The 25,301-nt window shown below is 38.2% G+C and overlaps 1 protein-coding gene across 7 annotated transcripts in view; it reads right to left on the bottom strand.

Annotated features, from left to right (window-relative positions):
- PICALM (phosphatidylinositol binding clathrin assembly protein) overlaps window positions 1–21,401 on the bottom strand; it is a 67,127-nt gene extending 45,726 nt beyond the window's left edge. For 2 of the 7 annotated variants that reach the window (XM_088534973.1, XM_088534971.1), the window contains exon 1: window positions 21,105–21,400. In XM_088534973.1, coding sequence (XP_088391099.1) covers window positions 21,105–21,234 — 130 coding nt within the window. In that variant the 5' untranslated portion in view covers window positions 21,235–21,400. Of the gene's footprint in view, window positions 1–21,104 lie in introns of all 7 variants that reach the window. The other 5 variants (XM_088534975.1, XM_088534974.1, XM_088534977.1 and 2 more) reach the window with 3 other exon arrangements.
- Between the last annotated feature and the right edge of the window lie 3,900 nt (window positions 21,402–25,301).

A 25,301-nucleotide genomic window follows, 5' to 3' on the forward strand; every position in this document is an offset into this window, starting at 1 on the left:
ACAAAAAGAAATGTCCATTTGAGGTGGAAACAGACACTGAACAAGGGGCAAAATTTACCTTAAAGCATATTCCAAACTCAGAAATGAACACCTACCAAAAATACAAGGCATGATCAAAGCCACCCAGGTGTAGCTTCAGCACATTATACAAACACTTGATCTCTCCCAAACCAACACAGAAGTCAACATGCAAAATACAACTGTAAAAGACAATATAATAACCACAAGGTATTATCACAGCTTAAGGTTCATTCTGAATAGACTACACCATCCCTATAGAGTATGTGCAGCTTTTGTTTCAGATAACCATTGTCAGATCCATGACCTGACAATGAAAACATGAAATAAGGTAAAAGTTCTCATTTATATCCAAAAATTCATTAAAAACCATAAATTCTCAAGCTAATCACAGAATCATTGAAGTTGGATGGGACTTTTGGAGATCATCTAGCCCAATCCCCTTGCACCTGCAGGGTCACCTAGAGCATGCTGCACAGGGTCACATGCAGGTGGGTTTTGATCATCTCCAGAGAGGAGATAATCCCTGTCTGCTCTGGGCAACCTGCACCAGTGCTTGGTCACTCCCAGTCATGATTTTTTTTTTTCCTCAAATTCAAGTGGAACTTCCCATACTCCAGTTGTGCCCATTGCCTCTTGTCCTATTGCTGTCCAGCACTGAAAAATCTGGCCCTATCCTCTTGACCTTCTCCTTTAACATATTTGTATACATTGGTAAAACCGCCCGTCAGGCTTCTCTAGGCTAAACAGCTCTCAGTGGCTCCACACGAGAGATGCTCCACTCCCTTAGTCACCTTTGTAGCCCTCCACTGGTAGTGGAGCCCTCTCAGGGTGTTCCACGTCCCTCTTGTACAGGGGAGCTCAGCATGGACACAGGACTCCACATGTAGCCTCACCAGGGCCAAGTGGGGAAACTGAATCACCTCCCTCAGCCTGCTGGCAACGCTTCTAGTGCAGGCCAGGATCCCACTGGCCTTCTTGGCCTTAATGTTCAACTTGTTGTCCACCATGTCAACATGTTGTCCACCAGGTCCTTCTTCGCAGGGTTGCTCTCCAGCAGGTCACTCCCCAGCCCATACTGGTGCCTGGGGTTATTGCTCCTTAGGGGCAGGACCCTGCATTTGTCTGTGTGATTTCAGACTTTCAACAAAAATTCTTAATGTCCTAGCTTTTTTTCCAAAAGAGAATCCAAATATTCTGAAAGAAAAAAACACAAATCAACAGACTGGGAGGACAAAAAGTGAAAATATCCAAACTACAAAGTTACCAGGAAGTTCTCATTTGCCTTAACACTTCCTTAAGAAGTGGTTAACTCAAGAAGTATTAGAATTTAAATATGTGTTGCTGGATCTAAAGCCATGTCACATACATGTCAGATTAAGTTTATTTGTAAATTCACATCTGAAACCAAAACATCATTTTTTATTTTGTTTTTAAACACACACATAAAGAAAGCATAAAACATTTCTTGGATGAGTCTAGTAATTAGACTAGTCTTACGAAATCATGTCACCATACAGGATATTCTATTGAACTACTGTATTTAACACATGGGTTAGCTTTCAAACCAAAAACGGAACACATCAGTGTCTTACATTCCAATTATATGGGGAAAGATTTGTGGCTAATTATTAACAGTAGAACATACAGTAGAACAGCAATGTCTATACATAAAATAGTTCTACTCAAAAGAGTACCCATTCAATCAACCTTTTGCCTTTTACCTAAGACTACAGGAATGGATTTTAGTTAAGCTCTTGAATCAATGACGGAAAGAAACAATATGAATAACCTTTTCCTGGAATTTCTTTTCCATGGAAAAGAATTCAAAGCCAAGGTATTTGCATTTCATCATCCTATTGAAAAATCAAATATAGTGGGAAAAAATCGGGTGTCTCAACACTTAACAGGTGAGAGAGCACACACCTATAGCATTATAAAACTTCTCTAACTATCTAGATTTTAATTAATATCTTCTCACCTCCAAGCTATAACACATTCCAGTATGACAGAGTCTCATTTTCTATGTTGATCCTTCTTGCAATATATGAATATTTGATGACTGGAACAGAGCAAGAAGTGTGAAATATTCCCTCATTTGGTTAGAGCTCAAATGAGATGCAAATATTTTATACAGAGACTATGACAGAGTTTTATAGGCAGGGCACTACCAAAGGCTGGAAAACACAGATTACAATTTCAAAAGGAAAGACATGAAACTGCTTCCCACATGATGACAGAGAATGGCAGTAACTAATTCTGCCAACTTTCTTTTTATAAGAACCAGAAATGAGGAGATTTTAGCTGTTAGGACGTTTGCCACCAGGAAATAAAAAAAAATCCTGTTAATTTCATGTGTTAAGAACACAGTATGTATTACAAGTATGCACTTGTGGTGTTACAAAGGTTAATTCGCTTCTACTAGTCCTAAACAAATATTAAGGGTTTTGGTCTAAAAGATCCTCAAAATAAGGTGCACACCTGACACCATCAGTAATTTCTTATTGATTTTAAATATTCTGTTGCAAGAACTGGCAAGGCATTCCTATCTGCCACACTTTTCCAATGCAGAAGAGTGCTTAAAGAGTCAGCAGTAGTGAAAATAGGTGCTAACGAAGGAAAAAAAAAAAAAGTTGACATAATTTGACAGCAAAGTTTGAATGAGGAAGAAATTGAATTTACATACACATCTCAGAAGCAGCAAACGTTTCTTTTTAACCCAACTTATATGAATTTTAAAATAAAACTTTTTTTTAACCTTAACCTAATCTTAACCTAACCTTCCTATAAGGTATGCTTTTTTTTTCTACTCACAATCTCATAGTAGATCTCTCAAAAATGCACTGATTTCTTGCAAAGTCAGTAAGAGATCATCTTGCTACCCTTGCACAGCAGCAAGTCCAGATAGCCCTTTGATGTCATACATCCAAGACGAAGCATCAAAGAGGAAGGGCTTCAACTGCATCTTGACAACAGTTAGTTAAACTATTCCGGCTATTTGTACATTTAGCTTGACAAGCCCTTTATGAAGGTAACATGACCCTAGATATTTCTTAAGAGTTTATTTTCATTTTATCCAATTGATTTTTTTTCAGAAGACTTAGATAAAAAATGAACAACTCAAATTAATATGATTTCACAAGTATTTGCCTTTTTTTCAAATAAAAAATTATAAATTCTGGCAAAAACCCTTGAAAATGCTTACAGAACACCTGATATGGATCATTGAAAAATTTAATGGTGCCACGACAGGTTTCTGGTCATTTCCTGATGCAGAAAAGCACCACAGGAAGCCAGAAGTGTTCGAACAGCAATAGATGCAGAACTAGGCATTTAAGACCCAGTATAGATTCATATCAAGAGTTAAACCTATTTTGACAGAACAATTGTTTTGCAGAGCGTGAACTCTACTACCTTAAAATCTAGTTCTACACATTCCAATTTACATCTTAAGCACAAATAACTTCCAGTGAAAGTGTGTGTATGTATATCTATACACACACAATAATTTTTAAACCATTTCTCAAGTTTTTGTAGAAGACATCTTTATTTAAATATGCAAAAAAGGACTAGAAAAGCTTCTATATGTAAATAAGTAATTTTCATTAGGGACCTAAGCAAATTATCTAAATACAATAATCAAAGTAGTTCTGAATCCAAATTAACCCAAGCATGCAACACACAATTTTTGAGATTGATTTCCTCCTCAAAGAGATAGATTTGCAAGCAAAGCCTGTGCCAAAACAAAGCCAAAACATGGCATACTTAAGTGATCTAGAGAGGAAAAAGAGAATGTTGATAAATAGTTCAGTATAAAAATCCTTCATCCTTCCAAAAGGATGTTATATAACTAACAGGCATTCTAAAACTGAGTGAATACTTAATTTTGCAGTTATCAAAAATACCTATATTGTCTGTTTAAGACTTATTATGTGGCAAAAAGCATTTGCTCCCAAATTAGTTTTGTTTCTATTCTCAACAAATCGACTTGCATCCCACCAAACTGACTTACAAGAGGGAATTTGCTACAGCAGACTTCCCCGCAGCTTCAGCCAAGTCCTCTCAAAAAGAGCGCATGGATGGGAACCTAGAATATATATTTATCATAACTAGCAAAAAAAAAAAAATCCAATTAAAAACTCTTCCTCCGCATATGTGAACCTAAGGGCTAGGTGCACTAACTCATGAAACCATTTGTGGAGGAGTTAAGAAATTTGAGAAGACCCTCTCTATTCAGAGCTTTGTATTTAACAAGGAATGCAATTTAATCTTAGTTATATTAGATAAGAAAGATAAAAAGGCAAAAGGCATCTTCAATATAACACAGAGTAACTTGTTTTACAGCCAACAATTTATATTTTCATTTGGTCGAGTTGCATCTTGTCTTTTCTTCTGATGGAAGGATGACTAACATGGTCGTTCTCTTACCTATAACTATCATTTTCTAACTGAAATCCTCAGAAACAATTTTGAGTCTCCATCAGTAATTCCATGAACTCTGTGTTATTGCCTGAGGTATCTCTTAACTTTTAGATGTCCTCCTATGGCAACTGCAACTAACCTTTACTGCTTATGATTGAGCACTGTAAAAACCAAGAGTTTGTACAAAGTTAATCCCAGCCTAAACCTAGAGTAGGAATGCATTCCAACAAAGAGTTACTCAAACAAGCTCTTCACTGAGTAATGCTGGTTTTAACAAATATTTGTCAAAGTCATCACTGAAATTGAATAAGTTTTAAAATAAATGAAGGATAATTCACAAAACAGTAAGTCGCATCAATACAACTTGTTTTTTTTTAAATGGTTCCTCTTAATTCCCACCGATTTACCAAGATGATGCAATCTTTACAACAACTATTCAACATTCTCCACAATTTCAAATATCAGCTGAGCTATTATACTTATATTCAATTTCCTAAAAAGGAATTGAACAGTTTTCCGTATCCATTTTTGCCTTTAAACTTAACAAGCATCACCACCTCACTACTGAGGCTTACATCTAAATATAGCTACATTTTGTCTCAACAGTTTCAACCACATATCATAAATACAATTCTCTAATTTCAATCATGCTTGTCTCATTTCTCCAGAAACAGTTACAGAAACACTTACACAAAAGTAAGCATGCCAGCATGGCAGAGAGACAAGCTGCAATGGTTTAGAAACTGCATATATTAACACTACTATCCAACCATCATTCTGCTTATCTGCTAGTCTAATCAGATACATTTCTTCTTAAGAGGAGAGAAAAAAAAAAAATTAAGCAGTTCCATTCATCCAGAAAACATCACGCTATGCTTTCAGACAAGGGAACTTACTGGCATCCTTTCAAGCTTAACCAGCAAAATAACCTAAAGTAGCAAAATATTATAGCACAATGAAGGAAAAAATTACACATCCTTAGGATCTCAGAATTATAGAATAATTCAGAGCGGAAAGATCTTCTCAAGATCAACTACTCCAGCCCCCTGCTTGAACCAGTGAGGTTTTCTAAGCTCTGATGAGCTATGACTAAACCAATGGGTTGTACAGGTCTGCATCCATCTGAAGAACAAGCTTCTTATAATGCCATCTGCTTGTGGTACCAGGGACACATTTGATTGATCACATTTATGATTTTACCTCCCCTTTTTCATACAAAACCACAGCTTAAAATGATCCCCTCTTACTCCCTCAACTACCTCCACTTTTTAATTGCTTCAAATGCTACTTACTTAATTTTCACAGATCCTCCTAATCTAGGGCCAGATCCATCACAACTCAACCACTATCCAACCGCCGAAACCAGGGAAGTTTGGACAGGACCTCAGTTCTGTCATTTCCCTGTCTGCTCTCAGATGTAACTTCATACAGGAGACGGTGCCACAAAACAGAGCGGTCTCAGCCTGGTCCCTGTCTAACCCACTCACTTTCATTACTTACATTATGCCAGCTCTGAACCACTGAAATTCATTAGCAAAGAGGAAAAGCAATCCAATACTTTTTCCATGGTCTTACAAGACCAAAACAGCTCACAGAAGGGTGGACAATTGGAAAAAAAAAAATCATTAGAGTAGGAGATAATCAAATGCAGAAGTGAAGACTGTCTTTGCCACTTAAAATATCTTCCGATTTGACTGCAAATCTCTGCAATTAATACAGTTTTTCCTCTGTGCTGGTCTACTTCTCAAAACGTCATGCACAAAACAGTGCCAAAATGTCTGTTACCCGTGTGGATCAGGACGGGCTTCAACGGGGGAGAACAATCTATGTAGGATTCTTGTTGGAGTTTTACTCAATGTAATAGATAAGTTATCCTTTGAAGATTTAATTTTCCAAGTCCTCTCCTCTGCCTCCAACTTTTTTTCCATGTCTGTCATTCTGCAGTAGGCCGATTTCCTTAGAGAGAGCTGCCAAAGATTTAAGAGATTATTTGAGCTAGCATCAGACACTTCATTTCAGAAGATGTTTATCAGGTCCTGCCAATTTGAAATCATCTAAACTAAATATTCCTTAGCATTATTCCATATTAAAGAACACATTCTTTTTCCCTTGTAAAGAATAATTCTGATAAATATCTGGTCACAATCAACTGTTGTGAAACTTAAATCAAAAAGGTCTGTTAACGTCTGAGTCATTTCAGTTATAGTTTTTATCCTGCCCAAAAATAAAAAATTAAAAAAATTTAAGGCGGTATGTTTCCAAGCTTAATCCTAAGGTAACTTCACGATTGCATCCAAAAATAAAGGGTATGAAACTCTACAGTGGATAAGCCTTACCGGTTAAAAAAAAAAAAAAAAAAAGTTCTAAAATGAATATCCATTAGTGATTCCATGTATTTCTGGACAATAACTGTTTTGATGGAATGAACCATCCCTTCCAAGGATTTTTGCCAGAACTGTGTTTTCAGCACAACTTTGCTAAGATGCCAATTTAGAGAATGACTTATAAGCTCTTTTCGGTATGATAATACACTGCTTTATTATAAACCTATAATGCAGAGAGTTTTTAATAAAAATTTTCTGAAGATGTTATGCATAGCGAAGTCACGCTCAATGAATACAGCTAAGAAATTCACAAAAAAGAAGAGTTTGTCACCACAGCTATAATGGGCATGAATATGGAAACAAGGATTCCCAAATAATATTCATATGAGTGGAGGGGTTTTTGTTGTTGTTGTTTCGGGTTTTTTTGTTTGTTCATTTGTTTTTAATCAGCTCAGTCTATAACAGAGAATTCACGGCTCACTACAACCACTTCGGGATGAGAAAAATCAGACTTTGAATCATATAATCCTTCAAAGTGTGATAATATTGCCCTCCCTACACATCCAAATTGCATGAAGCAAAGGGTCACAAATTCAAAGACCTATCAAAAATTAAAATATTTCAAGTACAATATTATTATTTACACAAAGTTTTTCAAAGTTAAGGACCTGTCCATATAATGGCAAACTCTTGGTCAACTGAATATATGCTTTTTATTCACTTTTGTGCCTTTATAATTATTTGACAACATTATTTCACCATCTTGATGACATTCTGAAGAGAAAATGTCACATTCAACCTTAGTTTTCAGTATGAAGCGATACTTATTTCTGAGGTATGTGGGGGAGATCTATGAGCACAAGGGACCCTGATCACTATGAGGCACAATTAGATGCACTAAATACTAGCTTCTGCCCCACCCCCCTACCTGCATATTATTCCTATTGAAAAATATCTGTAAACTTGGACCTTTCATCCTGTCTTTACACACATGCTTAATAATGAGCCTATGAATCATACTGCAAAGGTTATTCTCAACTACAGGATGAAAAATGCCTACATCCAACAGCCAGCCTGACAATTCTCGCACATGCAGCGCACTCGAGCTGAGTGTTTAACCCAATGGTGTATTTAAACTGGGGAGAGATTCCTTCTTAGTGTTCACAAGCTGCTTTCCAAGAGAAAGCACTGAAAAGAGGAACTTTGAACAGGTATTTGTTCAAGATTAAGTCAACACTTTCAGAGCACGATATTTGTGCAACCATTTGGGGATCCATCTACCTAAGCTCTGAAGAGCTGGAAGGCAAATAGATACTCTGTGGGCTCTGCACGAACCCTGCTCTATGGGAACACATTAGGACAGGTGTCAGGAGAGCTATTCTGATCAGGCAGGTTTTGATTCTGTATGTATGACAGTCATCTAACTCAATACTAACATAAAATATTTAAATATCCTACATAATAAAGTGGATAGGCACAGTAACATGACCATAGCACAACCTACTTACTGGAATAGAGAAACTGTTTTGTCAGCAGCAGACAGTGCAGAACAATAAAACCCTCCCCCTGAGCACAACTCTATAATTCCATGGAAGAAGTTCTTTAATATAACTAAGTTTTATTTCAGTACCTAATCTTCTGAATCCTGCCCTCAAATTGTGGCACTAAGTTGCACAACTGTTGATGCCACTATTTGGGATAAAGTTAAATGGACTTTCTTCAACACTTCCAGTCCTATAGCCCACCTAGCCATCCCTAAGGGATTCACATTAAATCCTTGGTAAACTGCATCCGAAGGAGGCCAAAGTACCTCCTGTACCACCTTGCAACATGAGTGGTTTCCTTAATTCTGCACTACAGAAAAGGGAAATGAAAACATGTTCCACTTAAAGCATAGGGTATTCTGCCAGTATATACCTCTAGCATAGTTTCAAAATTCATTTTTTTCAAAATTCAAATACTTGCACTTACTGCATATACGAAGTCTTCTCATAGTTATAATATAAGTGATTTTTGGATGCTAAAGTCTAAATCACAATTCTGAAAGATTCACCAAAAAAAGACTTGTAACGGTGCACCATTTTTCATGTAATCACCAGCCTGATTTTCTCCCATGATGTCTCATTGAACAGCTTTTCAACTTACAAAGTTCTCCTCTTCTCTCTTAACCTCTTAACCATACACATAATTCTTGTTTCTCCTCTTGAACAGCAGGGCTACATGTTATAGTTAAATAGACAAAATGAAGGCAAGAAATAACCAAGGCCATCTGATCTGATGTTTTCCTACTTCAGGACTCTGCCTCTAGCTCAAAAATCTTATTCATTCTAGGGAAGTTGTTTGGGACATCTATTAGTCTCTTCCCATCTTAAAATGGGACTTTTAAGGTTCCATTTTTTTCTAAGCACGATCCAATTCAGAACGAGAACAGTGCTTTTCACCTGAACTCTTCAGAGTTGAAAAAAAAAAAAAAAAAAAAAGAGGCATATTTGAGCAAAAGGAGCCATGCCACTGTATTAGCCTGTCTCCAAATACGCTAAAAGAAACTACAAATAAGAGACACACATCCACCTTCCGACAGCAAAGGTGTTTTGGTCAGACTATGACCTTTTCTACATCAAAGGCTTTTCAGTTTCTGGAAAGCACTCGAGCTGCAACATGTTTCCTAACGTGCAACCTCCCAGACTCGGCACAGCCTCCAGCACACAGAGCAGTCCCACACCGATGGCCTCAGCAAACTGGAAATTACATAGCAAAATAAATTCCATGTAATTACAGTTACACGTCGTAATTGTAAAAATATTTAAATGCATGGTAGGACACATTTCTTGGCAGGTGCCATCCTATACAACTTCACCTACGATAAAGGGTTTTTTCCAGTTAATTACTGGTATTAAAAATACACAAAAATCAAGAACCCATGATTATATGGAAATACGTCTTATTTTGTAAAGAGTTTGTGCTAGTTTGGTGTACAAAATAAGCTACAGTGTCAAAAGTTTTTAACAGTAGAACAGCATTTATGTTAGAGCCTTTTGACAATACAGAATTTTGGAACAAAAAATTGTATTAAGTGATATTACTAAAACAGCAAAAATTTGGAGAGAGGACCGTGCCTTACACATGGCAAGTTAACTTATAATTCAGCAGACACTAAGTTTCTGTATATGTGCGACCAACAGGTCTAGTGTCTCAGGAGCAATTTTTCCTCTATCTTTACAGGACTTTATCAAAAAATTCTATCAACCAAGACCACACACTTCTGAAGATCATCTATCCAGAAAAGGCACCACAGGAGTAGTAACATGTTTTAGGCCACAAATATTACAATCTAAACAGAATTGTTCTATAGACAGAAAGGCATGTTTTTTGTATACCCATATAGAGTAGCAAAATTGAAGCTTTGATATTTAAGGGAGGAAAAAAGTGAAATCTGTGCATCAAAGAAATTAAGCTATGTTGTAAAACAACATGATTAGTAAGCCAGATGATTCCTTGTTGTTGAGACGACTAAAGAGAAGTTATCAAATCTCAATGAAAACTGCAGCTCTTGAGTTAAGAGCTTGTAAACCATGGCAGAATTAGCTGAACAGAAAAAGTGGAAAGAGGTGAAAGGAGGGAAATAAAGTAAGGTCAGAAAAAATAAACAAACAAAAAAAACTTTGCTGATTAATTGCATTGTTAATAAACAATAGGGGAAAAAAATCCTGTAGACTCCTGTAGAAAGAAGGTCAGTCACAAACTGGTAGCCCTCAAGATATTACCATGAGAATCTCTCTCCACTTACAATGCAGGTTTGTGTGGGAGGAATAAAAACACTTGTTTAGAACTTGCTGGAAAGTTTTCATTACCAGATCTCTGCTGACAGACCAGGGAGGAAAGCAATTTAAATTGTTTGCCTATCCTATCACAATCTTTTTCTTAAGAAGAAAAAAGCTGTGGCAAATGACTTCATTTGCATGGGCAAACAAGCAGACACACAAACTTCAAATATTTACTATTTAATGAAAATTGAACACGATCCTTCTCCTACAAAGTGACTGGCAGGAAGTCACACAAGACAGCACAGGTTTACACAGTCAGGTTCTTTGAGTTAGCACTTTGGAGAACAAACAGGCTGTTTTGTACTCCCCAGTGTTTTACAAAACTGTCCGAATATGCAGTTTTATGGAATATGTCTGAGACTTTGTTTCTCAGGGCTGAGAAAATGAAAGGGAAGTAGCCAAATGTGTGATGCAGCATGAGGATTAAGGGAGTAACCAAGTTAAAAATGAATTCTAGTCATCAACTGACAAAATAGGCTGTTTTCCCTCTATTCCTTGCTCTCTCCCCTCCTTAATCCCACAAGCGATTTCCTCATGTGAAAGGCCACCTACACACCAGCCATTTATATCTGACTGTTTTTTTCTAGGAGGGACTGACCTTCAATATTCCCAGCAGGCATAAGAGGAAGAAGCCCAACACCAAACATGAAGCTGTTCCTCTTCTACTAAGATATTCTGTGACTTATACTACTTCCCTGTTTGGTGTATAACGTGTCACTGGTTTGTTAAGTACCAATTTATTTTTTATCAGCTAATATTCAAAGACACACAGATCTCTAGTGCTTCTTGCAGCCATTTTGACGCAAGTCCCACCAACTTCATAGAATCTCTTCCACATTTTGCACTTGAAGGTGAACTATACTTCTCTGATGTTTCTCATTGACAGCACTGTTCATATCTTTTGTCAAAGATAGGATCAGTTTTTGACATGAATGGTTAAACTGGATAAAATAGAGAAGAACAAAGAGGAGAAACAATCAGTTCTACCTCATCAAAACATAGGTATTTTCATAAAATGTTTAAACTGACATTCGTGTACTGCAAGTGCACAGCTCTCCCATGGAGAAAGGCAGTCAATAAGGGAACAGCTAAAATTCTCCAAGCTATAAATAGAAATGTGGAAAATGCCTGCCTAATTTAGCCTTTACTTCCCTCTTCAATTTAGTCTAACATTTCCCATGAGATATTTCGAGCTCCCTGAGCAAACAAAACTCATCCTGGCTCCTCTAAGTAGAGTTTCATTGCCCGTTTGAATAGCCCCCTTTAACAAGGGCACGATGGCTAAGTGGTTAAAACCACCCTTCCTAGCTAATGGCAAAGTTGTTTTAGAATAAATGTTTGGATATATTGTGTTTTAAGCAAGGGTGGAGGTGAAGAGGTCTTCAAAAACACAGGGGATTAAAATGAGGTTTCATTTTTTAGCATTGTGCGTGAAGTTTTACTGATTTTAAAGAAGTAAGTGCCTTACAAAGAGAAACCCATCCCGTTATAATTGTAGCACTGGTCTGCTTGAGCTGTACAAATCCAAGCCAGTTCTTCCTCTCATCCCCCAATTTTAAAAGAGGTCTTCCATAAGCATTTCTTTATTAGTGATGATGTGGTTATTAAGTTCCACAGAGTTTTACAGGAGCAAACATGGAGAGTTAAACCCCTTAAGACTGAAACTAGATGAGTAACCGAAGCTGTAAACAAAAGGATCTCTACATCACATGGCCTCCAGACTGGAATTTTGGTATTTGCTGTGCACTAAGACAAGTCTCTGTCAAAAAGATCTTCTACAGTAAACAAAAGACCAAAGGAGAAGTAAGCGCTACAGTATCTTGTGTCAACCCTATTGCATGCCAAGGGGCTCAACATATTCCTGTCTACAATTGCTCCTCATTAACAGCTTTAAAGAGAGGGAGAAAGCATCTCGTCAGATCTGGTCTAGTCTACTCAGGATTTAGGACCAATTCAGAAAAAAAGTTTCCTCATAAAATAAATGCCTGTAAACACACACACAAAGAACGCTGGAAATGCAAGAGTTTCAAACTCATAACACTGCAATTCCAAACACAGGAAGTTCAAGGGACCACAGTGTTCCACGGCATCTGAGAACTAACAGGAAAGCTTTTCTGGGTTTCATCCACTCCCATGCCAAAATTAGAGCATTAAAACAATCTTCACATACTCTATACTTTCAAAGGGACAGTAATTATTAAAAAAGTGTTCAAATATACTTTAAGTATATTTTAAAAGCTGCTACTGTTGTAGCAAAGAATTCTAACTGCATCAGGAAGAAAGTTTGATCTGGTTCCCTATTAACTATGAAGAACTTTAAACAGAAGTCTATAACCAGACCATCTTTTTTCCCCCAGCATACTACATTTTCCCCTGCAAAATACTTTGCAGCTCAGTTATACATCTTGAGCTTTTCCATAAGGGAGTTAATCCAAGGCAGCAGCTTACTGTGCATTTCATATTCGTAAGTAATAATTACATCCCACCAAGGCAAAGTTGTTCATATTTGGTTTCCATTGCCTCTTCTTTCATTCTCATGATCAGAATCCACTTGAAATAGATTTTCGATATTCTAATTCTGTGATGTTAGCGACACCTATAACTAAAAGGCAAGGACTCCTGAGAGATGCAATTGCTGTTGAATTTAAAATAGATAGTAATATACTTCAGAAAATGTTATAAAAACCAGTCTATTCAAATCCACTAATTTGAACAGAAGATAGTTAATGAGATTACAATATATTCGTATCGTTGAAAGTGACATAGATTGCCATCCTGAGAACTAATAGAAAATTATGCAGGAATCCTTAGGTATCCCTTATTTCTTTATAAGAAAGAAACTTGGTTTATCTCAAGATAATAAAAAAGAACCCAAGTTCAGAAAGATATTTTGTCTTGTTTGACTACAATATTATGATTTGAGCAGTAGTAGTTGTAGTTCACGATAAATAAAAAAGTAATTGCAAGTACAATACCTGGATTTCTTCCTCAAAACTTACAAACTGAGATAACCACTATTATGTGAATATTAAATGTAAATGCCTCTTATGAGACAGGAAAAAAAGCATTTCATCCATTTTATAAACTAAATTCAATTAAGATAACTTTAGATAAATATAAAAATTAATGAAGAATTGCTGTTGCCAAACAAAGTAAATATTCCTAACACAGACTGATTTTTAAATAAAAGATTGTTTAGCTTGTCCTAACAGTACACTTGCTAAATTATGAACACCAATGGTTTCTGGCAAATAGAAAAAGAAATAGGCTATTAAACCCAGATAAATTACACTGCTACCCACAGTATGGTGGCTTAGCCATGATAGTCGAAACAACTTTTAACATTTCACATCAAAAATGAGGTCAGGCTGAGGATTCAGAAAGAACTATGGATCAGGAGAGTTCATGAAGTTTGTAGCAGTAATAATAGTAAAACATAAAATTAAACCAAAAACACACCACACACCTGAAATGCAAGGGCCAGGTACAGAAGTACTGCTACATCACACTACAGTTGCTCAAGAACATGAAGACTTTTTTATTACTCGATAGCTACAATACTGACTCGTCTAATTTTGGCAGATACTACTATAATCAAGAAGCTATAGACAATTACAGCTTCCGTAAGTGGATTTACTGCCAGCTTAAATGTGCAGTAAATCTAGTAAGTAAAATATATATTATTTTTGAAACCTGAGTTTAGTTTCCATTCATTCTGGAATTGTGCACCACCATAGCAGCATTTTTTGTTGTTTTGTTTTTCCCCTCTCTGAGCTACACTAATTGAGGAATGACATGAATTTTGTTACTACTTTTTTCAATTGACTTGCTAAAAACATTTCTTTAGATGTTAACACTGGGTGGGGAGGGAGCATTTTTATACATTTTTTCCAAGAGAAAGTAGTGTCATAAAGTTATATTCGAGCCTTAATATTTTTACATTATATTGTATAAAATTAATTATTAAAATTGACAAAAATTAGAAACAATACACATATGTTGCTGTCACAGTGTAAAGGAAACAGAAATTGTTAAGCTATGCGCTACTGCTAGCACCTTACTCAGAGTAAATACATGGAATACCAGAGTGCAGGTCCAATCAGTGAAACCTTACCACTTCCTATACAGGTAAAAAATAAACTGCTGCTAGATGACTGCATTTAAGAATGTATGAGCACTATAACTCAAGAGCTCTGTTTAGGAGAAGTAATTAAAAAAAAAAGTAAAAAAAAAAGTAAAAGTAAAGATTTCAGAAGTGTCTTTTTAAGAGAATGAGTGGAAAGAGAAAAGAAGGGGTTGATGCGTAGAGATCTTCAAGAAATCAAAACAGTTATGGAAGAAAATTATGCAAGCATGCTCAGAATTAATACTAAATATACTCAACTACTTTTTTTAAAAGAATTTATAGACTACTGATAGGTTATGACATGAATCCACATAAAACCACAAGATTGAGATGGATGACAGCCAAAATTCCTAATCCTGCTTTCCTGCTGCTTCAGGCTTGTTCATTCTAGCTCCATGCTAAGATTTGAACCCCGAGTTACTTTTGCTATAGGTCTGGTCATTTTGTACCTTCTGTTTTAAAGTCAAAATTATAAAAAAATAATTTATTCATAGATAATATTGTAAATAATTCAGATAAACATTACATTAACAAAACTCCTTTAGCAAAACACACAAGTCACAAGGAGGTTTAGTCAAAATTGGATATTTTAGTATATTTGATAAACTTTTCATAAACTTTAAGTCATTTTCACAGAGAGTTAGATACTGCAACAAAGTTTTACTTCAATTCCCTCATTCCTCAATGCTCAGTAACTGATTTGCCACATACTAGTCACAACTTGGATTTGCCATTAATAAACTTGATTACCACAAGTTAACCCTAAACTTCCTAACACTATTTTCAGGGTTAGGAACTAACAACTGATTAATATACTTTTAACAGGAAATCTAACATTTCACAAAGGTGAAATGCAAGTGTAACAGTATTTCTTTTAAGGGTACACCAGCTATTAAGTCCACATTTTAAATGTGAGCATCTAGAGCAGATGTAGTCTCTACTAAAATTTCTCTCTTAGCTCAACCTATTCAAGGAAACATTCAGATCCAAATTACAACTAATTTGAAAAGTTGAACCTTCAAATTTCCTAACTGAAGCCGAAGCCTTAAGTTCTCATACTGATGGACATATAAAACAGTTATTTGGCATAAAGCAAAGTTTGCACTACTGCATCAAAGAGCGTGCTGAGAGACTTGTAAGCAAGAAAGTATACTTGAAATTATTGCTTTAAATTTATACTAAGAACTGTTTGGAAATGATTGGTACATTGCAGCATGTCAAGACTTTATTTTGAAAGTCATTTATAATATGCATCAGCTTGCTTCTCAAACATTTAAGAAACAGCTCCTGCAAAGTTTACACAGAATACAAGTACAAGTCTCTGACTAATACGGCCTTTTAACACTTAAGCATTGATTACTCTTTTAAATAGGAAAAAGACTTTAAAGACAATGAGAAACATAAGTTTAAGAAGGCTTACCAGGCTCTTAATAAAAATAATAAAGTTAAAAATATTAAGCATTAGAACAGAAATGGTATCTGCATCAGAAAATGCATACAGTACTTTTCTGTGGAGAGTAAGATGGCAACATCTTATAAGTGAAATCTCCCAACATGTCACCAGCACTACCTGCTATATAGTCTACTTATCACATACTTTACATGAGGCATTCTGTACATAAAATAGAAAAGAAAAAGTCTATGTTGGATAAGCTACATCTTTTGTATCGTTATACAAACTAATGTTACTTTGTGAACGAAGTGACTAAGAACAATTCAAAACTCTCACATCTCCAGACAGAAAACTGACCTCAAATTTAGAAACTAAAGATCGAAATAGATCATTAGGTCACAGTCTGATCTGCAAAAGAATGCCTTTATGAAGCATCACTTTTAGAAGATGTGACCCATTAAAAATCATAGTAAGAGCAATAGCTCAAAATTATATGACAACTGAATAACCACAGCTCATGCAAAACAATGGCAGGAGGAAGATTCACAGTAAGCTGATTGCAGGTGTCCTGTATCTTATCCTTCTTAGTTCCTGCCTCTTACTTCATCTGAAGTAGAATACTGCTGCAGGCTAAGGAAAATAAAACAACAGCTGCAGAACTAAATGGCTATTCTTTCTGCAAATGAACAGCTGTGGTAGAAAATTGGCCCTCCAGCAGTCTAGGGAGGAATATAATAGTTCTCGTACTCCACTAAGAGGCACAAGTGAATATTCCAAAAATATTCTAGTAAAAAAGTTTGGAAAAGTTGACTAGTGAAGAAATTCTAAAGGAATCATGAGAAAGGGGATGAATACTTTGAAAGAAAATCATGGATAATGCAATTATCCATATCTGAAATAAATATAGATACAGAGCACAATTTTAAGTATATATAACCATGGACTGCCTCCAGAAATCAATTATGAACTGGGAAGCAAAAAGCAAGAGGAACTTCTGATAAACCTGACAAACAGAAAGAAAACAAAATTCCTGCAATACTATAAAAGGAGTAAAGATAATCTGTATCTATTAGAGAACACAGCAGCATTTGAAGACACTACCAGTTTACTGAACCACTGAAACAGCCCAGTTTGGCTTCAATATTAAAAGCCAGACCAGCACTTAAAACACTAAATCCTCCAGCTTCCCTACAAACCTCCTGTGGGATATGAGGAAAAGCACCAGAAGTTTTTGTGCCTCAGTTCTCTGAGAAATCCTCCATTTACCCTCTTCTTTGAAAGAAAAGAGGCTGTCCCCAGCAGGGGTATCATAAAGCAAGTCTAACTGGGTTTTTATTTGTGCTAGTAGCAGCTTATAAACAAAACAAAAAAAGCTGACATGAGGAATGGTGAAATAAACTCACCACAGGTGCAGTTATTTTCACTAGTTTCTTAAAAATATCTAAACAGCACCAACCAGGTTTACTGTCTTCTTCACATACTATTTTCTTTACAATAAGAAGCAAGGGAAGTTACACTCCAGCATAACTATAGAGAGAATTCCTGGTAAGTATGGATAATTACAGCATTGCAACTTCCTTCCAAGCCACCCATCCACATTCTCCTTTAAAGAGTGCTATCCATTAGGTACAAGACGATAGGGTTACTGTGCTGGACTCCTTCAAGAAACCCAACCCTAAAAGTATTTCACATCAAAGCTTTATTAACTACGCTCCCCAAAATGCATGCAGACAGAAACATTTTTATGCTATTCAGCTCCACTGAACTAACCTAGTGAAACTTCTAGGGTCATCATCTATTTATCTTCTGCTTTCCCCCCGACCCTATATTAATTATACAGGCAAGCAGTGGTTTATTCACCTAAAAAAAAAAAAAAAAATCACTTGAAAAGTGAAATTTGGCAACAAGTTTTCCAGTATTACATATATTTAATCTCCAAGTGCTTTTTCTTTACACTGCTATACAGCGCTGAATTCAGGTAACAAACTTTAAACACTAAAAAAGTGCTGTATAAATGTCAGTATACAAATAAACCCATAAACCAGTTCAGAGCTGTCACTGCTCTGAGATGTGGGACAAAGTCCTAGTAAAACTAGGTTTTCTCTAAAAGAAAATTTCATGAACCATGCTTTGCAGTTTCAAGACCATTAAACCTGTTTAAATACTGTAAAACAAGTAACCCAAATCACCACGATTACAAAAACAGCATCCAGATTACCAAACAGAATCCTTACCCCAACTCTAAGATTCAAACTCCAGTACAGGAGAAGCTGTATGCCCTAATGTAAAGGTAAGACCATAAGGTGAACGCTGACTAACACAGGCCAAGTCTGTGTGTAAGATTCCAATTCCTTCTCCCTTGAACAAAACAGGCAACAAGTTTTCTAACTGGGAAGAAGGGATGTTATTTGGAGTAGCTTATATTTTCATCATTTCAGATCAGGAATGCTCTTTTACACTCTTTGATACTGAAGGTAGTGGGCGCCAGGAGTAATACAGAGGGAATACAGGCATGCAGGATTGGGATCTCTCCAAATGTTTATGGAGCTCCATAAGACAAGAGTAAGATATATTAGAATAGGAATAATGCTCAGTATATGAGTATTTATTTTGAATGTCCACCAATTGTATGAGCTGAATATACTAAGTAGCTCAGCCTCACATTATCTCAAGATGCTTAAGCTCAATAAATGTTCTATTCACACACACACGTGTGTGTGTGTACATATATATATTATATATACTGATATACATATACATCAGTAACAAGACAGTCACAGATCTGGCAATCCATGTCACATGAACAATTTTTACAGAAAAGCCTAAAACTTAATTTTGCGAGAGTCTTACAAGATTTGGCTCATCCAGTTGTCCAGAACACAGCTTGTTAGAATGAAGTAATATTTAACCGTCATGTTCATCATAAATATACTAGAAAATATTCAAGAAGCATATTACCTATGAAAGACTAGTGTATTAACAGTCATTTACAGTGAGATGTCATTTTTTTAGGGCTTATCTAGTAGTCAGAAGGTTTAAATGACTTGCAAAAGGAAGAGATGTACAAGTAACTCAGAGGTGGGGCTTGACTCACAACTTCTGGAAAAAAAAAAAAAAAAAAAAGGCATTTATTTTTAAACATACAACCATAAACGGTATGAACAAAGAAAACTTTCAAAATATGAAAGTATGTGTCATTTCCTGATGCCAGGACCAGACAGACACTCCCAACTTATTAGGAGCAACATACAAAACTTGATCTACCCTAGATCTCTTTTTACTAATAATTAAAAACAAAGCGACTAGTTGTAAAAATTAATTAATTTTGTGAAAAAAATAAAAATAAAAGATGCATGAACTGGAACTTTTACAGTTCATACTAGTAGAAGGCACCCACCTGCAATACAAAAGGGGCTTATATGCACACAGAGAGAAATATAGAAATGGTTTTCTCATCTAACAACCACTTGGAAAGTTTTCTAGGTAAATTCAATACGCCTTTCTACAACAGCACCCTGTAAGTCTTTATTAGTATGTCCCCTAGCAAGCACATTCAGAACACCACTCATATATACATATATATATATATATATATGTATATGCACACATGTGAGTCTGAAGACTAGTTACCTGACCAGTTTGATGCTAAAAACCTTATTACTCAAACTGTATTTTTGTGCTATTCCACACAAAAGGGGAATGAGAGGGTAAGAGGCTGAAAAAAGGATTCTCCAAAAAGCATCCCTTCTGTTGTTTGAAACCCAAAAGCACCATCATTCCATAAATAAGCTGTATGACAAGTTCCTTTTTCTCTCCATGAAATTAAGTTACTTAGAATCCAAAGATTTCCTCAGCCTTCTGACACCCTTGGCTGACATAAAATATCAAAGCTAATCATTTACTACTTACTGCTCAGGTAAGAGTTTAAATGAAAGAAGAAATATCAGGAAGAAACCGAAGCAGCTGTTCTAGAGATTGCCTAAAAATGGATCACATCATTCCCAGTTACTCACAGATCAAGAATTTCTCATGCCCTTAAGACAGACATGTTTTGGTGGAAAGAAGGAATAACTACAGCATATGCGATCCAAGTACTATCATCTGGCCTTGTTATCTTGACTTAGACTCACAAGGAAAAAAAACTGAGACACAAGAAAAGCCTAGCCTTTTTCTCAGACATACAGGTGGGAGGTAAGGAGAAAGCCTATCTGCAGTTCTCCCTCCATTACCTTTCTTCATGGGTGAAGAAAGGTTAGTGGGAAGTTCCTTAAGGTCTAGAAGAAGTAGCTGTGAGATAATCAGGTGTTCAATCCAGGTGCATCCTTAGTCCTGTGACCTTATAGCTTAGTAGAAGACACAGCAACATGAACTTCCATGCTCATCATAGTCACCTGGATGGAACAGAGTTGCGAAGAGACCTTTTAAAGCCTTCTCATCATAGATTTATTTTTAATAGATGCTGAAGAGAAGGTGATCCCTATATAGGAAATTAACCTCAGATACTGCAGGTCTAAAGAAGTCCTCCTATGTCCATTTTCCCAGTGGAAAGAAAGAGACTAGAAAGGATAAGATTAAGAATACTCTTATAGGAACAGATTAGTCCCTCAGGCACTCACTTCACATGTTCTTTCACATGGAAGAGTTACAAGAGCAATGAAGAAGCATTTTTTTTTTCCCTAGCAGACTATCTTGGAGGGAATTAAGGTAACTAACCCATCAGCTACTGCTTCCTCAAGCTTCAGCATCTCCTGTACAGAGCAGGAGCGCTGCTGCGCAGCAAAGGGCTGGACAAGGCCCCTTCTGGAGAGCGGGGGGAGCCCTAAGGGGACCCTCATCCCGCCCCACAAAGCGTGCGGCAGCCGGCGCTGAAACACGCTGAAAACGGGGCTTCCCGGAGCGTGAGGACACGGCGCGTCCCCGCGAGGCCGCGGGAGCCGCCAGGAGCACGGTGCAGGCCGGGCTCAGCCCCTGGGCCGCCTTCCCGCCGCGGTACTCACAGTCCAGGTGTTTCTTCTTGGGCCCCATGACCTCGTGGGTCGTGGCCTTGCAGACGGTTTTGGAGACCGCCGAGCCGGTCACGCTGTGCTGCGCCGCCGTGATGCGGTCGGTGAGGCTTTGGCCGGACATGGTGGGCAGCGCTGGCGGCGAACGCGGCTCCGCTGCCTCCTCGGGGGCCGCGACGGGAGGGACCAGGAGGACTCGCCGGGGCACGGAGCTCGCGCGGGCTCCTTCACCCCGCCGTGCCGCAGGCGGCCCCTGCTCCGCCCTCAGGGACGGACCTGTCACCCGAGCAGGGACCCCTCCTCCTGCTCCTCCCGCCCCCTCCCCCGGCCGTCGTCCCCTCCCCCTCGCGCCTTCCGCTCGCCCGCCCGGGCACAGGGGGGGACACGCGCCGGGCGCCGCAGGAAAATGGCGCCCGCGGAGCTCCTCCTCGGACCTCGCCGGGCCGCCCGCCCCACGTGACCGCCGCCACGCCCCCACGTGACACGCCCCACCGCCGGCGCCGCGAGCCGGGCGGGGGGAGGCAGGGGGTGGTCACGTGGCGCGGGGCGGCCGTTGGCGACCGTTGAGGGGCGGCCGTTGGCCCCCGGCGGGGCGGATTGGGGAGACCGTCCTGTGGGGAGCGGGCCTGAGGGGGAGGTGGAGGGGTGAGGACGGGCACGGGTCCCAAAGCCGGGTGATGTGTGCGGGCAGCTCTGTGCTTCCCCCTGAAAACCATGGATTTGGTCAATGGGAATGTTGATGGATTCACGCAGCTTTCCCCCAAGTGGAGTAGAGTATTAAAAAGCTCTATAAAAGTAACATGAAAGAAAAGAGAGGTTTTGACCCCGAAAGATGTTTTTGTGTTTCTCAACTCAAGTTTTGCAGAAACTCTTTTAGTGCCACCTTACGTGATGAAAATGTAAAGAAAAAAGTCTGCGATCATGTTTCTCCTCAGTGTTTACTTTTTTTTTTTGAAAGCTTGCCAAAAAATGTTCAAACATACGTCAGGGGAAGCATAAATTTTGTTTGTTTTCTAAGACCTCTTACAAACGACCTCCCACCATTTTCATATTCAGCCAGTGCTTCTCAAGGCTCTTGTATTTGGTCTGTCCTTGGCTTGTTGGGATTTTGAACAAGTTACTTAATGCTTTTTGTTAATAATAGATAACTGCTACTTAGCCTGCCCTTGGTAGGTCTGGTACTTGCATGACCCAGATGCGATGGTTGATGGTGAGGTTGATAGTTGCCTCCTACTATGAAACGCTAACATGCAGCTACAGCCATCCAGCTCTCTACAACTTTCATTACTTGTTACAACAAGGCACTGCTACCCTTTTTCCCAAATAGCAGTGAATAGTATAGCAAAACCAAAGGATTCCAGCAGACAAATGTTTTTCCTCTCCCCAAAGCACCCCCAATGTGGTTCCTGATGGAACCATTCTTCATCCATGAAACCACTGTATTTTTTATTAGGCAACTTAAACAGAAACAGTGCACAGATGATGTACCCATCTCTGTGTCTTTGACAGGATATATAAGCAGGATTATCTCTTTATAATACGTAATAAAAATCAGTGTCAGATGAAGGGCAGCTGGGTAAAGCCAAAACAGAGCGATGCTATTGCTGTGTATGTAGAAGGAAGGCTGCTCTTATAGAACTTGCTGCCTCTGTAGTGCCAGGCTCTTTGAAGTCTGGCATTGTTTGTGTTTTTTGGTTCCTTCTGAACTGTTTTTGCATCCCCAAATATCCATACTGGGCAAGATAAATCACTATTGTATGCAAAATAGATGCTTGAGAAGGCTGTTATATCAGACAGCTTTAGAGTAAATCTTCGCACTATGAAAACACCAAGAGGCAGCTAAAGGCTATTGATACAACAACACATTTACAGTTGTAAATGCATCATCTCTTTGTTGTATGTTGTTTCCATATTATACCATAAATCAGAGGTTAAAATAATTTTTAAAATGGATGGTAGTTTCTGTGCTAACTCCAACTAGGATCAGGATTTCAATGCCCCACTTCAAAGAGCCGTGCTTTTCAGAAAAGGTCCATGGAACTGGCCTAAGTAATTTCAGATCCGCCTCTTCATCTCTCATTATGTCCATTGCTCTTTCCTGCAACAGTGAAACTATCCAGACAGAGCAAGCCTGTAACTATAGGAGTTACTTAGAGCAATTTTAGACAATATGTCTCATTTGTTAGGAGAAAGAAGTCACCTAGGTCTTAGAGGCCTAAAACCAAAAATGAATTTAGCATATATTTTTCTCTCTAGCTCTTCATATGCACAGAAACCTCAGTTTAACCCTACTCAGTTAAAAATTCTACCCATTACTTTTGCTCATAAGCAGAAATGGATGAGAAAAGTCATGGGAGAGCTTTTTGTAACTGATGTTTTTTAATTGCTTGGGAGGCACTTGATACCATTATGATGAGGAGCTCGAAACACTGTGATAGATAATATCTGTGTGCCTCCCAAAGATTTGGAAATTGAAATCAAAATATTAATCTCTTCCTTTACCACCTGAAGAAAACAAGTTTGATTAGTTTATAACTCGTTTGTTTTTGTTTGTGTGCCTGGGTGTGCTTAAGAATGAGAGGAGAAAGGAGTACATATTGAAGAGAAACTAGTGCTGATACGAGTCCTGTATTTAGCTAAGCAGGAAACCTAAACAACATTCTTTTCTCTTGTGAAGATTTCTTTCAGAGCCTGGATCTACCTCCAGTGAAAAGGCTGTATCCAGCATTCATGAACTCCCCAAAGTATCAGTGTTTCTTTGGCATCCTGGCTGTCCTGGTGGGAGAGGCAAGCTGACAGGGCTCTTTCTGCCCATGTATACTGAACAGTGCTGAAAGTCTTGCATCAGCTCGACCTCTGTAAGTTGTTATGTATATCATTTTCCTGCAACATTGTCATTTCTATGCTGTGCCGTGTCTGCCAGACTGTAATGCCCACAATGCAGCTATGTGCTTTGGTTCCCAAGTGCTTCTGGCATTCATGCCTTCCCTCCTTCCTTTGTACTATTGCAGACACTCAGAAAACTTAGGAAAGTTATGGTTTCAGAGGCATTATTGATTGGGTCTAGCTTCACATTTGAAACAGATGTTTTGGTTGAATGTCAGGCCTGTGAGAAATCAAGTGGTCAGGGTCTCACAACTGGTGAGGCATGGAACAGGGCACATGGTAATGAACTGTAGCACTCTCTTCTTTGGCTTCTCAAATGTAGTCAAGTACATAACACATAACACACCTCTGAACAAAGCAGAGCTCCAAGATGTGGGGAATATAAGGATCACCTCGGAGAGACTTTAGATGGAGAAGAGGTGGGGGGGTGGGGGTGATTTAGGTTATTGTCTGTTTCTATGTGATTCCCACAACAAGGTAATAATTTCAAAGCAGTTTTTAAAGATTATTGCCAAGATTCACCCAATTTTGCTTTTTTTGTGCAAGGCAATACTCCAGCTTGATTATAATAAGAATCTATTATAATTTGCATTGTCATAGCAACTTCATTGGAGTATTTTATGGCCAATAATTAACTTACTCTTGTAACACCTCTAGGAAGAAAATAAGCATATTTCTAGGAAACTGGAATGTAGAAAGGCTTAAGTCAAAGGGATGTTTTTAGTGACATAGTGAGGTGGAGTAGTGCTGGCATGTGCTTTTCTTTGTTTACTCATTCTGCCAATATAGGCAGTTATCAGAGATATGGACAGTGACCAGATTACAGCAGGGGCAGCAGACAGAGCTAGGAGTGTGGGAATAGCACAAAATAGCTGCCACACACAGCAGAGGATTTTTTTTTTTTGGTGATACTCCTTTCCACTTCTCTGAGTACACTTGTTTACACCACTTACCTTCCTCCTGCCCACACATAACATGGTGACTACCAAGCTCTTCTTTCTGCTCTCTCCTAGCTACTCTGTATGAAATTGGATTTCTGATCCCTCAGACTTCAGTTCAGAAGGAGCTCACCTCCTTCCTTTCAGTCCCAATGATCATTATTCCCTGCTCCATTCCTTCATGCTTCAAATACTTCACTTCTTTTTATCCAAGCACCCCCTGAGCTTGTCAGCTCCTGCTGAAATCACATATTGCTCTTACAGCTGCTTTTTTCCTCTTGCTCCCCACTGTCTTCACATCTAGTTCAAACCTCTTGTCCTTACAGACAAAACCAACATGCTCAAGTTCATGCTGAATCAGACATCT

Source organism: Tinamus guttatus, unplaced genomic scaffold (assembly GCF_059628265.1).
Source record: "Tinamus guttatus ecotype Peru unplaced genomic scaffold, ASM5962826v1 Tinamus_guttatus_pri_ptg000602l, whole genome shotgun sequence".
Lineage (NCBI taxonomy): Eukaryota > Metazoa > Chordata > Aves > Tinamiformes > Tinamidae > Tinamus > Tinamus guttatus.